The 13,134-nt window shown below is 34.8% G+C and overlaps 2 protein-coding genes across 3 annotated transcripts in view; one reads left to right on the top strand and one right to left on the bottom strand.

Annotated features, from left to right (window-relative positions):
• The window catches only part of LOC135132449 (cytochrome b5 reductase 4), a 160,441-nt gene extending 151,016 nt beyond the window's left edge, over nucleotides 1-9,425 (top strand). For both annotated transcript variants that reach the window (XM_064060545.1, XM_064060546.1), the window contains 2 exons: nucleotides 8,571-8,871; nucleotides 8,919-9,425. In XM_064060545.1, coding sequence (XP_063916615.1) covers nucleotides 8,571-8,871; nucleotides 8,919-9,243 — 626 coding nt within the window. In that variant the 3' untranslated portion in view covers nucleotides 9,244-9,425. The remainder of the gene's footprint in view (nucleotides 1-8,570; nucleotides 8,872-8,918) is intronic.
• On the bottom strand, nucleotides 9,417-10,488 carry LOC135132452 (rRNA methyltransferase 2, mitochondrial-like). Its single transcript, XM_064060550.1, has 3 exons — nucleotides 10,092-10,488; nucleotides 9,843-10,044; nucleotides 9,417-9,798 (listed from the first exon to the last, which is right to left on the bottom strand). The coding sequence occupies exons 1-3, from the start codon at nucleotides 10,244-10,246 to the stop codon at nucleotides 9,427-9,429; spliced, it is 729 nt and encodes a 242-aa protein (XP_063916620.1). The 5' UTR covers nucleotides 10,247-10,488; the 3' UTR covers nucleotides 9,417-9,426.
• Between the last annotated feature and the right edge of the window lie 2,646 nt (nucleotides 10,489-13,134).

Here is a 13,134-nt window from a genome sequence, read left to right as displayed (position 1 = left end):
TGGTTAAAATGGTTTTTGCAAGGAAATGTGGATTTTGCAATTGTGGGGCGGAGCCTAATTGCAAAATCGATATTTCCTCATACAAATTTTCCATTTTAAACATGTTTTAAGTTTCATGTTGTGATAAGAAGTCTACACAAATTAAAACAAAAAGGCAAAATCTAAGCCCGCCCACCCGCCCTATCTCAATTGTGATGATTTTTTTTATTCGTGGTGAATCAACGGGACGAAGTTTAACTGCAAAATATCTATTTCTTTTCAAGAAATTAAAAACATGTTTTTGAGTATCATATTGTTCAAAGAATACTATGTATATAAAGAAAAAAGGGACAAAATATAAACCCCGCCCACCCACACCATCTCAATTCTGATGGTTTTTTTTATTCTTAGAAACTTAAGACACGTTTAAAATGGTAAATTTTTGTAAGGAAATACGAATTTTGCAATTAGGCTCCGCCCCTAGGCCTGCCAGCGAATGAAGACTTTATTACTATTTAGATCAAAGCAGGTATTTCTCTACAAGAAATAATAACGATTTTGCAATTACATTTTGCTCCTTTGGCTTTCGACGATTAAAAAAATCATCATAATTGAGACGGGGTGGGTGGGCGGGCCTATATTTTGCCTTTTTTTTTTATAAAATACATAGCCATCTTTTCATAACAAGAAGGTTAAACCATGGTTAAAATGGTTTGCAAAGAAATCTGTATTTTGCAATTATGGGGCGGAGTCTAATTGCTAATTCAATATTTTCTTAGACAAATTTTCCATTTTAAACATGTTGTAAGTTTCATGTTGTGCTAAGAAGTCTACACAAATTAAAACAAAAAGGCAAAATCTAAGCCCGCCCACCCGCCCTATCTCAATTGTGATGATTTTTTTATTGGCCGTGCACTAACAGGGCGGAGCGTAACAGCAAAATACTTATTTCTTTACAAAAAATTGAAAACATATTTGAATATCGTGTTGTTTAAAAAATACTACATATATTAAGAATAAAAGGCAAAATATAAACCCCGCCCACCCACCCCATCTCAATTGTGATGACTTTTTTTATTCTTAGAATCTTTAAACACGTTTAAAATTGTAAATTTTTGTAAGGAAATATGGATTTTACAATTAGGCTCCGCCCCTAGGCCAACGAATGAAAACTTCATTACTATTTAGATCAGGGCAGGTATGGGTGGGGCTAAATCTTTGGCTTTAATTTTTTCTTAATATATGTACATATTATTCTTTGAATAATATGATACTCAAAAACATGTCCTACTATGAGGGACATGGAATTCTGGGCAGTTTGTTCTTGTCATTTCAAAAAATGTCAATGTAAATGCACCTTTAGCGTCAAGATGATTGAAATTTTCGAAAAAACTGTCAAATTAACTTTGAAATATATCAATTGGAAATCAAATTTGAAATATTTGTATCAATTTTTAACAAATCTCAAGCAGTTGCTGCATGTTAATATGATTGAAACAAATTTAATAAAATTTCGACTTTGTCAGTGTCAAAATGAGAAATATGCCAAATTTTGACAATTGTGTGACACCTCTGCCCAGTTTTCCGTGTCCCAGATGGTACATGGTAATTTCTTGTAGAGAAATAATAACGATTTTGGAATTAAATTCCGCCCCTTTGGCTTTCGACGATGAAAAAAAAATCATCACAATTGAGATGGGGTGGGTGGGCGGGGTTTATATTTTGCCGTTTTTTCTAAATACCCGTAGTCGTCTTTTTATAACAAGAAACCTCAAACATGTTTAAAATGGCTAATTCTTGCCTACAAATAATCTTGCAATTAAAACCCACCCCTCGATCTGACAACGAATGAAAAATTCATCACAATTGAGAATTGAAATTAGGGCGGGTATGGGTGGGGCCTAATCTTTGGCCTTTTTTCTCTTTTCTTAATATACACATAGTATTCTTTGAACAACACGATACTCAAAAACATGTTTTTAATTTTTCGTGGAGAAATAAGGATTTTGCGATTAAGCTCCGCCTTCTTGGCTCACGACGAATAAAAAAAAATCATCACAATTGGGACAGGGTGGGTGGGCGGGGCTACATTTTGCCTTTTTTTCTTAGTATGTGTAGACTTATTTCGACAACAAGAAACTTAAAACATGTCTAAAATGGTAAATGTTTGTAGTAATCAACTTAAATTCTGCACTTTTCTTCTACAACCCTTTAAAATACGACAAAAGTCCCCCTGGGTGCAAAACAACGCTACGCCGCCAGTGCTTGGCGGCTCCTATTATTTATTTTTTTAACGAATTTTTAAAATCTTGAGGTTCCTGCTTTTGAAAGAATTTTAAAGTATCTCAGGGGCTCCCGGTGCTTCATTTTTCAAAAGTGTTTGAAAACAATCTTGAGGACCCCTGTTGTTTTATTTTTGAAAGGATTTTAAAGAATCTCAGGGGCTCCTGATGTTTTATTTTTGAGGAAAATTTAAAGAATCTCGGGGGCTCCCTGTGATTTGTTTTTGAAAGAGTTTGATGGAATCTGGAGAGTTCTTATTGTGTATTTTTTAAATTTTAAAGAATTTTTGAAGTTCTTGCTTTTGAAACAATTTTGAAGGATCTTGATGACCCTTATCATAAGGTTTAATAGAAACATGGATGGGGAGTAAAAGTGTGGAAAAGATGAAGGAAAAAGGGGATAAAATAAGATAAGAAAGAATTTAAGATGAACTGTAGGGAAAGTGGAGGGATAAAAAATAACTGGTGGAACGAGAAATATGTTACGTATTAAAAAGCTTGAGTTACACAAGGGAGATAATATTTGTCTACTTAAGAAGGCCCGTTGGCTCTAGGGGAAGGTTGAGTCGACTACGCATTGTGTTGATAGTTTAGTGATTAGAACAATTACTTTTTGCATTTTGAAGAATTTGATGAAGACAAAATGTTAGATATTTGTTGTATGGGTCCAAAGGGTCAAGAAAAAGCGTGTTAGAATGAAAAAGGCAATAAGTGATTTATTTTACTAACGCATTTGTTACACATTAACATCAGTAAATAAAATAAAACAAATAAATACTTCACGTATTCATAATTTAAATTCAATAATAACTGACAATCAAAATTTTCGTCAGCTAAGACATGACGTTCTGTCTTAAAAACATCCGTGCCAATACTAAACATCCTTTCCGCTGCGGCGCTAGATGGAATTGTTGTGGGGCAACATGTTACATATTTTACCAAAAATTAAAGAGCCGATTCTTTTGCGCCTAATTTCATTCCACTCTCGCTACAAATAAAAGTTCGATGCCAACTGCAACGACTTTTATAGCGTGTTCCAGACCTCTAGTGTGGAAAATCTTTACGATTTTCAGAATTTTTGCTTTTTTATGTATAGTTTTTGGAATCTTTGAAATATTTGGCATTTTCACAGTACACGTGATTTTTACAAGTTTTAGAATTCCTAGACTTTTGGAATTTTTCTAGAATCTTTAGAATTTTTGAAACATTTAAAACAGAGTTTTAAAAATACTCTTAATTTTTGACTCCTTACTCTTCAGAACTTTTAAAATTTTTAGACTGTTCAGAGGGTTTAAAATCTTTAGAATCTTAGTGTCTCTAGGGTATTTAGAATTACTATAGAAGTTGTATAAAGTTTAGAATTTTTACAATTTCTTTAGTATTTACAATTAGAAATTTCTGTTGTATGGAATTTTTAAATTCTTTAGAAAGTCTCGAATCTTTACGATCTTTGAAAGCTCTTAAACTTTTTGAATCTTTCAAAATCATCGGAAATTTTGGAATATTTAAAAATTATAGAATCTTAAGAATCACTGGAATTTCTATAATCTTTAGAACTTTCAGATTGCTATAATTTCTAAACACTTCAGTATCTCTACAGTTTTAGAATTTTGGGATCTTTAGAATTTGTAGCACCTTTCCAATTTTTAAATAACCGAAATCTGTCAAATTTTTCAAATCCCTGAAATACCTTTAGATTTTTTAAATTTACAGTTTCTGTAACATCTTTAAATTTTTTGAAATTCCTGAAATCCTTGTAGTCCTGCGAGTTTTAGGCATCCTTGAAAGCCTTAAAAGCTTTGAATGGGTTAGAATATTTGGAACTTTCGTAATATTTGGAAACTACACAAATTCGGTGAGAATGTTAGATTTTCTCTAATTTCTATAATTAATCTTGTGCACATTTTAGATTTATTACGCAAAATTTTAAGATGACATGATCAACTTTGGGAGGGGGGGGGGGGGGAGATAAACGGTTCATTAAATCAAACAATTGTATTTTTTTCAACAATCTGCAAGTCTAGGGTCATAAAGCAAGATGGATTAATAAATCACATGCAAGAGTATGATATTTTATAAATTTGACAACAATCGATCCGGTAGTTTAGAAGATTATCCGTCTAATAAAAATCGACACAGACGTGGGCCGACGGCAGACGACAGTCAGACGGGGTCTTGAAACGTCAAGAATACATAAAAGTAGCCACTCGCTTGATGAACCTGGTTGCAATACTTTCTTAGCTTACACTCGGGAAGTAATCGTGTTTAAATAAGAATTCGACAAGACCAAAAATAAAGTAAATATATAGGGTGTTGATAAAGCAGAATACACAAAATCTTTACAAAAATTCAGATTTCTATTTCACTCATCACAGAACTATGACGTCTTCGATCATTGTTTAAAATGGAAACATGTGAATTTTTGTTTGTTCTGATGGTTTGTAGTTCGACATTTATAAATAGTCTTCTATATTCTATATATATATATACAGATACGTCCAAAATAAAATCACCAATTGGTCTCAAAGTATGGATGCTAAAAGTTAAAAAAAGTTCAGGTAAAATAAAAAAGAGATAAAAATTATGAAAATTTATGTTCAAATTCATTGTACGCCTCTGATAAAAAGATCATCTTTCGTTTCTATACCAACGTTTCTATAGGCTTTACTAAAATAAATAAATTTTACCTAGTTATCCTTCTAAGACTTCGCGAAGAACTGTCCATTTTGTTGTACGTTCTTTTTAAGAACACCCTGTATATTTCTTAAATAGAAAACATATAGAAATGTGAAATCTTCTCGGGGGCGTCAAATATCTATTTTTACTTCCCGAGCGTAAGCAAAGGAAGTATTGTAATCGAGTCCGTCGGCCGACTCTCTACTTTTACGTTTTCTCGATCTTTCATGACCCCTAGAAGACGAAGAAATAGGTCTCCCATTTCCGTCTGTCTGTCCGTCTGTCCGTCCGTCTGTCCGTCTGTTGTCCCGGATTTTTATTAGACAGATAATCTCCGAAAGTATTCGACCGATTGTTGTGAAATTTTGCACTTATATTAAGAATATCATGTAGATGGTAAAACGCTAACCAAAATTTGTCTAATCATCCCCACCACTAATGCGATGACGTGACTTCAAAATTGTACATAGTAAATGGATTTTCAATTGTATAAAATAACATAGTCCTACACATGTAGTTTACAACTCTGAATCGACTTTTCACCCGAAACGTCCAGATTTTTGGAAAAAAAAATCAAAATTATAAAACAACATTTTGAAATTTAATTTTTAATCTGCTAACCAGAATGCTTTGAAATGTTGCAGATGTTTTAAGGCTATAAAGAGCATCATAAATCTTTAGTCAAAAAATATTTGCTTATCCCCTCCAAAAACTTGATGACGTCAGCTCAAAAGTTTGTGGAATAAATCATATCTAAAATGTACAAAATATGATGAGTCTGTACTTGTGATCTATCACTCCATTCTTATTTTTTGGATTTGCATATACAGAGTGACTCAAAAAAATTAATGAATGCGTAAATATATTTTATTGATTTAATCAGGAACTACAAAACGGAATGCTCTGACATCTTGCACATGTTTTAAGGTTATAAAGAGCATAATAAATGTTTAGTCAAAATATATTTGCTTATCCCCTCCAAAAACTTGATGACGTCAGCTCGAAAATTTGCTGAATAAATCATATCTAAAATGTACAAAATATGATCAGTCTGTACTTGTGATCTATCATTCCATTCATATTTTTTGGATTTGCATATACAGGGTGATTCAAGAAAATAAATGAAAGCGTAAATTTATTTTACTGATTTACTCAGGAACTACAAAACCGAATGCTTAGAAATCTTGAAGATATTTTAAAATTATCATAAGCATGGTAAATTTTTGATCAAAACGTATTTGGTCGTCCCCCCTAAAAAATTTATGACGTCACCACAAAATTTTGCTGAATAAATCCTATCTAAAATGTACAAAATATGGTGAGTCTCTTCTTGTGATTTATCATTCCATTCAAATTTTTTCGATTTGCATATACAGGGTGACTCAAAAAAATTAATGAATGCGTAAATTTATTTTATTGATTTAATCAGGAACTACAAAACCGAATGCTTTGAAATCTTGCAGATGTTTTAAGGTTATAAAGAGCATAATAAATTTTTAGTCAAAATATATTTGGTTATCTTCTACAAAAAACTGATGACGTCAGCTCAAAAGTTTGCCGAATAAATCCTATCTAAAATGTACAAAATATGATGAGTCTGTACTTGTGATTTATCATTCCATTCATATTTTTGGATTTGCATATGCAGGGTGACTCAAAAAAATTAATGAAGGCGTGAATTTATTTTATCGATTTAATCAGGAATTACAAAACCGAATGCTTTGAAATCTTGGGAATATTTTAAAGTTATTATAAGCATGGTAAACTTTTGTTCAAAATGTATTTGTTCATCCCTCCTAAAAAAATTGATGACGTCACCCTTAAATTTTGCTGAATAAATCCTATCTAAAATGCAAAAAATATGATGAGTTTGTACTTGTGATTTATCATTCCATTCATATTTTTTAGATTTTCTTAAGAGGTGGTTCAAAAAAATTAATGAAGTCAATTTATTTTATTGATTAAATTAAAGGCAACACTTATTATTAGTATTACACCCCAACCAACCCAATTTGGTAGACACAAAATTTGTTAAAAGAAAAACTCGGTTGAAACATAAGGGTAGCACGCTTATTTACATCGACTTTAAAATTACAGACCTGCATTTGTTTTATGCGCTCACTTGGTTCCGCGAATGTGAAATAGACATGTTTATAATCAACCAATTGTGAATTTCACCGTCAAGAATTAAAATAAAACCCAATGTTTTATATAATAAGCGGAAGTCGAAGCAATAAAACCGATGGTCGTTTTGTTTACAGTTTCTCTGTTTGACTCTCACGTATGCTGTTACGCCTGTCATCTTAAATTAAGAATGTTTATACATACACGATTTTCAGTTGCCTCTGATACGTATTGTTTCGTTATTTTATTGATTATTACAAATCAATATTCAAAACGACCCAATTCATTTTCCCGAAAATTTGAGAATATAATAATTTTATTCTTAGTATTACACTACATCTATCCCATCTGATATACGTGTCCTTGCAAAAATGTTGATGACGTCATCGCAATTTTTTTTTAAATTCCCACTACAAAAATGTAATGAGAAAAAAAACACAATAGGCATGCAGTCCTCAAGTTTCCGACAGCGAGGGAAGTACTGTCTAAACTCTTTAGACCAATTTTTTTTTTTATGTGAAACCTCGGAGTCCCAACAGTTTTTTTATGTAAAACCTTGTCGGGGACCTTAAATGTCGTTTTTTTAATGTGAAACCTTCTCGGAGGCCCCACTCCCAACTGTCTTTTTTATAAATATGAAACCTTCTCGGGTGTGCCAAATGTCTTTTTAAAGAACGTGAAACCTTCTCGGGGGTCCCAACTGTCTTTTTTAAAAATGTAAAACCTTCTCAGGGGCCCCAAATGTAGTTTTTTAATGTGAAACTTTCTCGATAATCACCGATAATTACCTGCGGACGCAAATTTTTTAATCTTTAATAAAAAGGATGTTCCTAAATACTTAGAAGGGGGCTATAAGATAATGTAAGTTAAAAGACTGCCTTTAATTGCCTTTTACTTAGCATTATGACTTACAGATTAAATTTAGAAAACCTTAGAGGGTGGACATTCTCATAAAATTTTATTGTCGGATTATGAGGGGTTTAAAAGTACGGGTTCTATCGGTTACCTATTATAGATTTGAGTGGACCAGAAAAATGGCTAAAGTTTGTTTGACCACAAATTTTAAAGATTCTGCCCCTGCTTACTCAATTATTTATTAAGATATTTTATTTCTCTAAAGCGCAATGGATTTTTTAATACAATTTCAACTAATGTACGTTTTTGAAAATTTAAGATTGATCCATAAATAGTGAAAACCAGATAATCTCATACTCATCACAATTGTACACCCTGTAGTTTTGGTTTGACAACAAAATTTAAAAAACGAAAAAGCAGTCTGGGTAGGGCTAGGTAGAAGTTTATGTGTATTTCCCTATGTTGGAATATGCTTCAGCTCACCCTTAAAATGATGAAGAGCTTGTGCATATTATGGAAACCTGGTTTCTTAACAAATTCTGTGCTAAACTCGCCGATTTTAACTCCCTACTAGGTTAATCTTCTCTTTGTATTCACAGTTTTAATCTTATATTAATAAAAAAATAACAATTCGCCTTTTTTTATTTTTCACAGGTCAAGAACTCGTGCGCAGCTACACCCCAGTCCCCAACAGCCTCTTCACCACTTTCCGCAACCAGCCATACACCACCGACACCGTCTGCCTCATGGTGAAACGCTACCCCGACGGCAACGTCAGCAACGTCCTCGGCGACTCCCTCACCGGCGACACCATCATAATCTCCAAACCCCTAGGCAGCTTCAACCTCCACAGCATCGAGAAACGCGAAACCTTCATAATTCTAGCAGCCGGAACCGGCATCACCCCCATGTTCTCCGTCATCCTCTTCCTCCTGGAGCGGCGAATACGAAAATGGTACCCCTCATCATCCGCACCCCCTCGTACTAACCCTCTCGTTACAGCCAGCACCTGCGCCTGCTCTTCTTCAACAAAACCCCCGACGACATCCTCTTCCGCTCGCAGTTCGACGAGCTGCAGACGCAGGACCCCCGGTTCAAAATCTTCAACATTCTGTCGCAGCCGGACGGCTCCTGGGCGGGGCTTAAGGGGCACATCAGCCGGTCCTTCCTCGAGGAAACCATTGCCGACCACTTGAGAGACACCACGTACGTGAAGAGCGACATCTACTTCATGGTTTGCGGCCCCACGATCTTCACCACGCTAACGCATCAGCTGTTCAAAGATTTAGAGTTCAAAGACGATCAAGTTCACGTTTTCTTAGGATAGCAGGACGTCGATGGTTTTGTGTTCAGCATTGTTAACGAGCAATAAGAGATGTACAGTGTTCTAGAGCACGCGCTATGACTTTGAACACAGCCTGGGTAGCCATTTTTCTGTGTTTATACATTGTGATAGAGCGCTTTATGTGAATTGTACATATTTATAAATAAAGAAGGAGATATTTTTTACTTATTGTTTTATTAAACCTTTGAAATTTCTGGCGAGGAGGAAGATTTCGGCGGAGTCAGTCCGGCTGGAGTTGGGTTTAACATATTTTACTTTACTATAAAACTTACTAAAATCAGTCTCTAGTTGCTTAGCTTGGCCACACTGCCACAGTTTGACAACTAAAGTAGCACCAACTTCTGACACTTGTGCGGCGAATCGCAACGTCACGTAACACAAATGAATAATATTTTCGTTATCCAAATGGGTGACTCCGGTGGCTTTGGGGGCCATATCTGACAAAACAACGTGGGGTTTGCGGCCCGCAAGAGTCTCCAGAATCTTCGACTGCGTCTGCGACGTCGTAAAATCCACATTACCCAAAATGACAGCCCCCTTCAACAACAAATTAGTTCTAATTTAAACAAAAACACACTCACATCAATGGGAAAAATCTGCTGTTTATCGATCGCGATGACCCTCCCTTGGGGCTCCCGTGTGTCTGACGCGTCAGAATTCACCCTCTTAACAGCCACTTGAGTCCACGAACCAGGGGCAGCCCCACAATCTATAACTACCTGTCCCGGCTTGAGAATCTGAAACCGGTCGTCCATTTCGAGCAATTTGAATGCGCTGCGACACCTTAAAAACCAACTAACGTAGATTTGGTTTGTGTTGTGGACAATTACCTGTAGTTCATCATTTTTGCCTTTTCGACATAGGGGTCCGAGAGCTGTCTTGACAGCCACTCGTGTGAACTGGAACCTTTCGCATTTTTTACTTTGACGGCTTTCAAATGTCTCACTGACGTGCTAAATTTTCGAGTGAATTGATTTATAAACATTTTATTTTGGTTTGTAGAGGTTATGTTTGTGTGGTTTGGTCAGGTTGGCAGCGCTGTCTTAGTCGTAAATCGCACTTTTTTTAAGATTAAGAAGCTATAAATGCATTTTACGTGTTTAAAGCAAGAAATAGTAATCAAGGATTCTTAAATTGGTGCCCTGTCGGTCGAATTCTAGCCTGTCGTGTGCATAACCCCACTATTAATATTAATACATAGTTTTATATTGGTAGCAATGTGACACTTGCGACACCACTGCAGTGTTGCCAGAGTTAAATGGTAAAATTCCAATTGTCATTTATAAACTCAAGTTGATTTCTACAAAACTTTACCATTTTAGACATGTTTTAAGTTTCTTGTTGTCGAAATAAGTCTACACATATTAAGGGAAACAAGGCAAAATGTAGCCCCGCCCACCCACCCGGTCTCGATTGTGATGATTTTTTTTTATTCGTCGTGAGCCAATGAGGCGGAGCTTAACTGCAAAATCCTTCTTTCTATACGAAAAATTAAAGACATGTTTTTGAGTATCGTGTTGTTCAAAGTATACTATGTATATTCAGAAAAAAAAAACAAGGATTACGCCCCACCCATAGCTGCCCGATTTCAATTCTCAAATGTGATGAATTTTTCATTTGTTGTTAGATCGAGGGGCGGGGCTTAATTGCAAGATGCATATTTGTCTACAAGAATTTACCATTTTAACCATGTCTTGAGTTTCATGTGCAGAAAAGACGGCCACGTAAATTAAGAAAAAACGCAAAATATAAGCCCCGCCCACCCGCCCTATTGCAATTGTGATGATTTTTTTTATTCATCGTAAGCCGAGGGGTGGAGCTTAATTGTAAAATCCTTATTTTTGTACGAGAAATTACCATATGAAATTTGTTGTTAAGTAATAGGGTTATACAAAGAAAACTAAATGTATTAATTAAAAAAAAAAAAACCAAAGAGAAGCCCCACCCATCCTTGTCTCCATCTCATTCGTGATGAATTTTTCATTCGTTGCGAGACCGAGAGGCGGAGCTTAATTGCAAAATCCGTATTTACCTACAGAAATTTATCATTTAAACGTGTTTAAAGTTTCCAAGAGTTAAAAAAAAATCATCAGAATTGAGATGGGGTGGGTGGGCCGGGTTTATATGTTGCCTTTTTTTCTTAATATACAAAGTATTCTTTAAATAACACGATACTCAAAACATGTTTTTAATTTCTTGTAAAGAAATAAGTATTTTGCTGTTAAGCTCCGCCTTCTTGGTTCACGGCGAATAAAAAAGGGTCATCACAATTGAGATCGGGCGGGTGGGTGGGCTTACATTTTGCCTTTTTGTTTTAGTATGTGTAGTCATCTTTTCACAACAAGAAACTTAACACATGTTTAAAATGGAAAATTTGTATAAGGAAATATAGATTTTGCAATGAGGCTCCGCCCCATAATTGCAAAATCTATATTTCGTTGCAAAAATGTTCTATTTTAACCATATTTTAAGTTTCTTGTTGTGACAAGATGGCTATGTATGTTAAGAAAAAAAGAAGGCAAAATATAAGCCCCGCCCACCCACCCTATCTCAATTCAGATGATTTTTTTATTCGTCATAAACCGAGGGGTGGAGCTTAATTGTAAAATCCTTATTTCTCTACGAGAAATTACCATATGAAATGTGTTCTTTAGTAATAGAGTTATACAAAGAAAACTAAATGTATTAATTAAAAAAAAAAAAAAACAAAAGAGAAGCCCCACCCATCCCCGTCTCCATTTCATTCGTGATGAATTTTTTATTCGTTGCCAGAGCGAGGGGCGGAGCGTAATTGCAAAATCCGTATTTACCTACAAAAAATTATCATTTAAACGTGTTTAAGGTTTCTAAGAATAAAAAAATCATCAGAATTGAGACGGGGTGGGTGGGCGGGGTTTATATTTTGCCTTTTTTTCTTAATATACAAAGTATTCTTTGAATAACACGATACTCAAAAGATGTTTTTAATTTCTTGTAAAGAAATAAGTATTTTGCAGTTAAGCTCCGCCTTCTTGGTTCACGGCGAATAGAAAAGGGTCATCACAATTGAGATCGGGCGGGTGGGCGGGCTTACAATTTACCTTTTTGTTTTAATATGTGCAGACATCTTTTCACAACAAGACACTTAAAACATGTTTAAAATGGAAAATTTGTATAAGGAAATATAGATTTTGCAATTAGACTCCGCCCCATAATTGCAAAATCCATATTTCTTCTTAAGTAATAGGGTTATACAAAGAAAACTAAATGTATTTATTAAAAAAAAAAAGCCCCACCCATCCCCGTCCCCATCTCATTCGTGATGAATTTTTCATTCGTTGCCAGACCGAGGGGCGGAGCGTAATTGAAAAATCCGTATTTACCTGCAGAAATTTATCATTTAAACATGTTTAAAGTTTCTAAAAGTAAAAAAATCATCAGAATTGAGATGGGGTGGGTGGGTGGGGTTTATATTTTGCTTTTTTTTCTTAATATACATAGTATTCTTTGATTAACACGATATTCCAAAACATGTTTTTAATTTCTTGTAAAGAAATGAGTATTTTGCAGTTAAGCTCCGCCTTCTTGGTTCACGGCGAATACAAAAGTTCATCACAATTGAAATAGAGCGGGTGGGCGGGCTGACGTTTCGCTTTTTTGTTTTAACATGTGTACACTTCTTTTCACAACATGAAACTTAAAACATGTTTAGAATGGAAAATTTGTATAAGGAAATATCGATTTCGCAATTAGGCTCCGCCCCATTTTAACCATGTTTTAAGTTTCTTGTTATGAAAAGATGGCTATGGATATCAAGAAAAAAAAAGGTAAAATGTAGCCCCACCCACCCACCCTATCTCAATTGTGATGATTTTTTTTATTCGTTGTGAGTCA

This window comes from Zophobas morio, unplaced genomic scaffold (assembly GCF_036711695.1).
Source record: "Zophobas morio isolate AGI-343-1 ecotype UQ-CSIRO unplaced genomic scaffold, CSIRO_AGI_Zmor_V1 ptg000021l, whole genome shotgun sequence".
Lineage (NCBI taxonomy): Eukaryota > Metazoa > Arthropoda > Insecta > Coleoptera > Tenebrionidae > Zophobas > Zophobas morio.
Note: the sequence above shows the minus strand (reverse complement) of the source record. Positions and strands in the feature narration are given on the sequence as shown.

Excerpts from the sequence above, each read along its gene's own strand:
- LOC135132452 (XM_064060550.1), bottom strand. The coding sequence starts at position 10,246 with ATGTTTATAAATCAATTCACTCGAAAATTTAGCACGTCAGTGAGACAT. Across the intron at positions 10,045-10,091 it reads GCAAAAATGATGAACTACAG|GTGTCGCAGCGCATTCAAAT; the intron begins GTAATTGTCCAC and ends TTGGTTTTTAAG. Across the intron at positions 9,799-9,842 it reads AGCAGATTTTTCCCATTGAT|GGGGCTGTCATTTTGGGTAA; the intron begins GTGAGTGTGTTT and ends TTGTTGTTGAAG.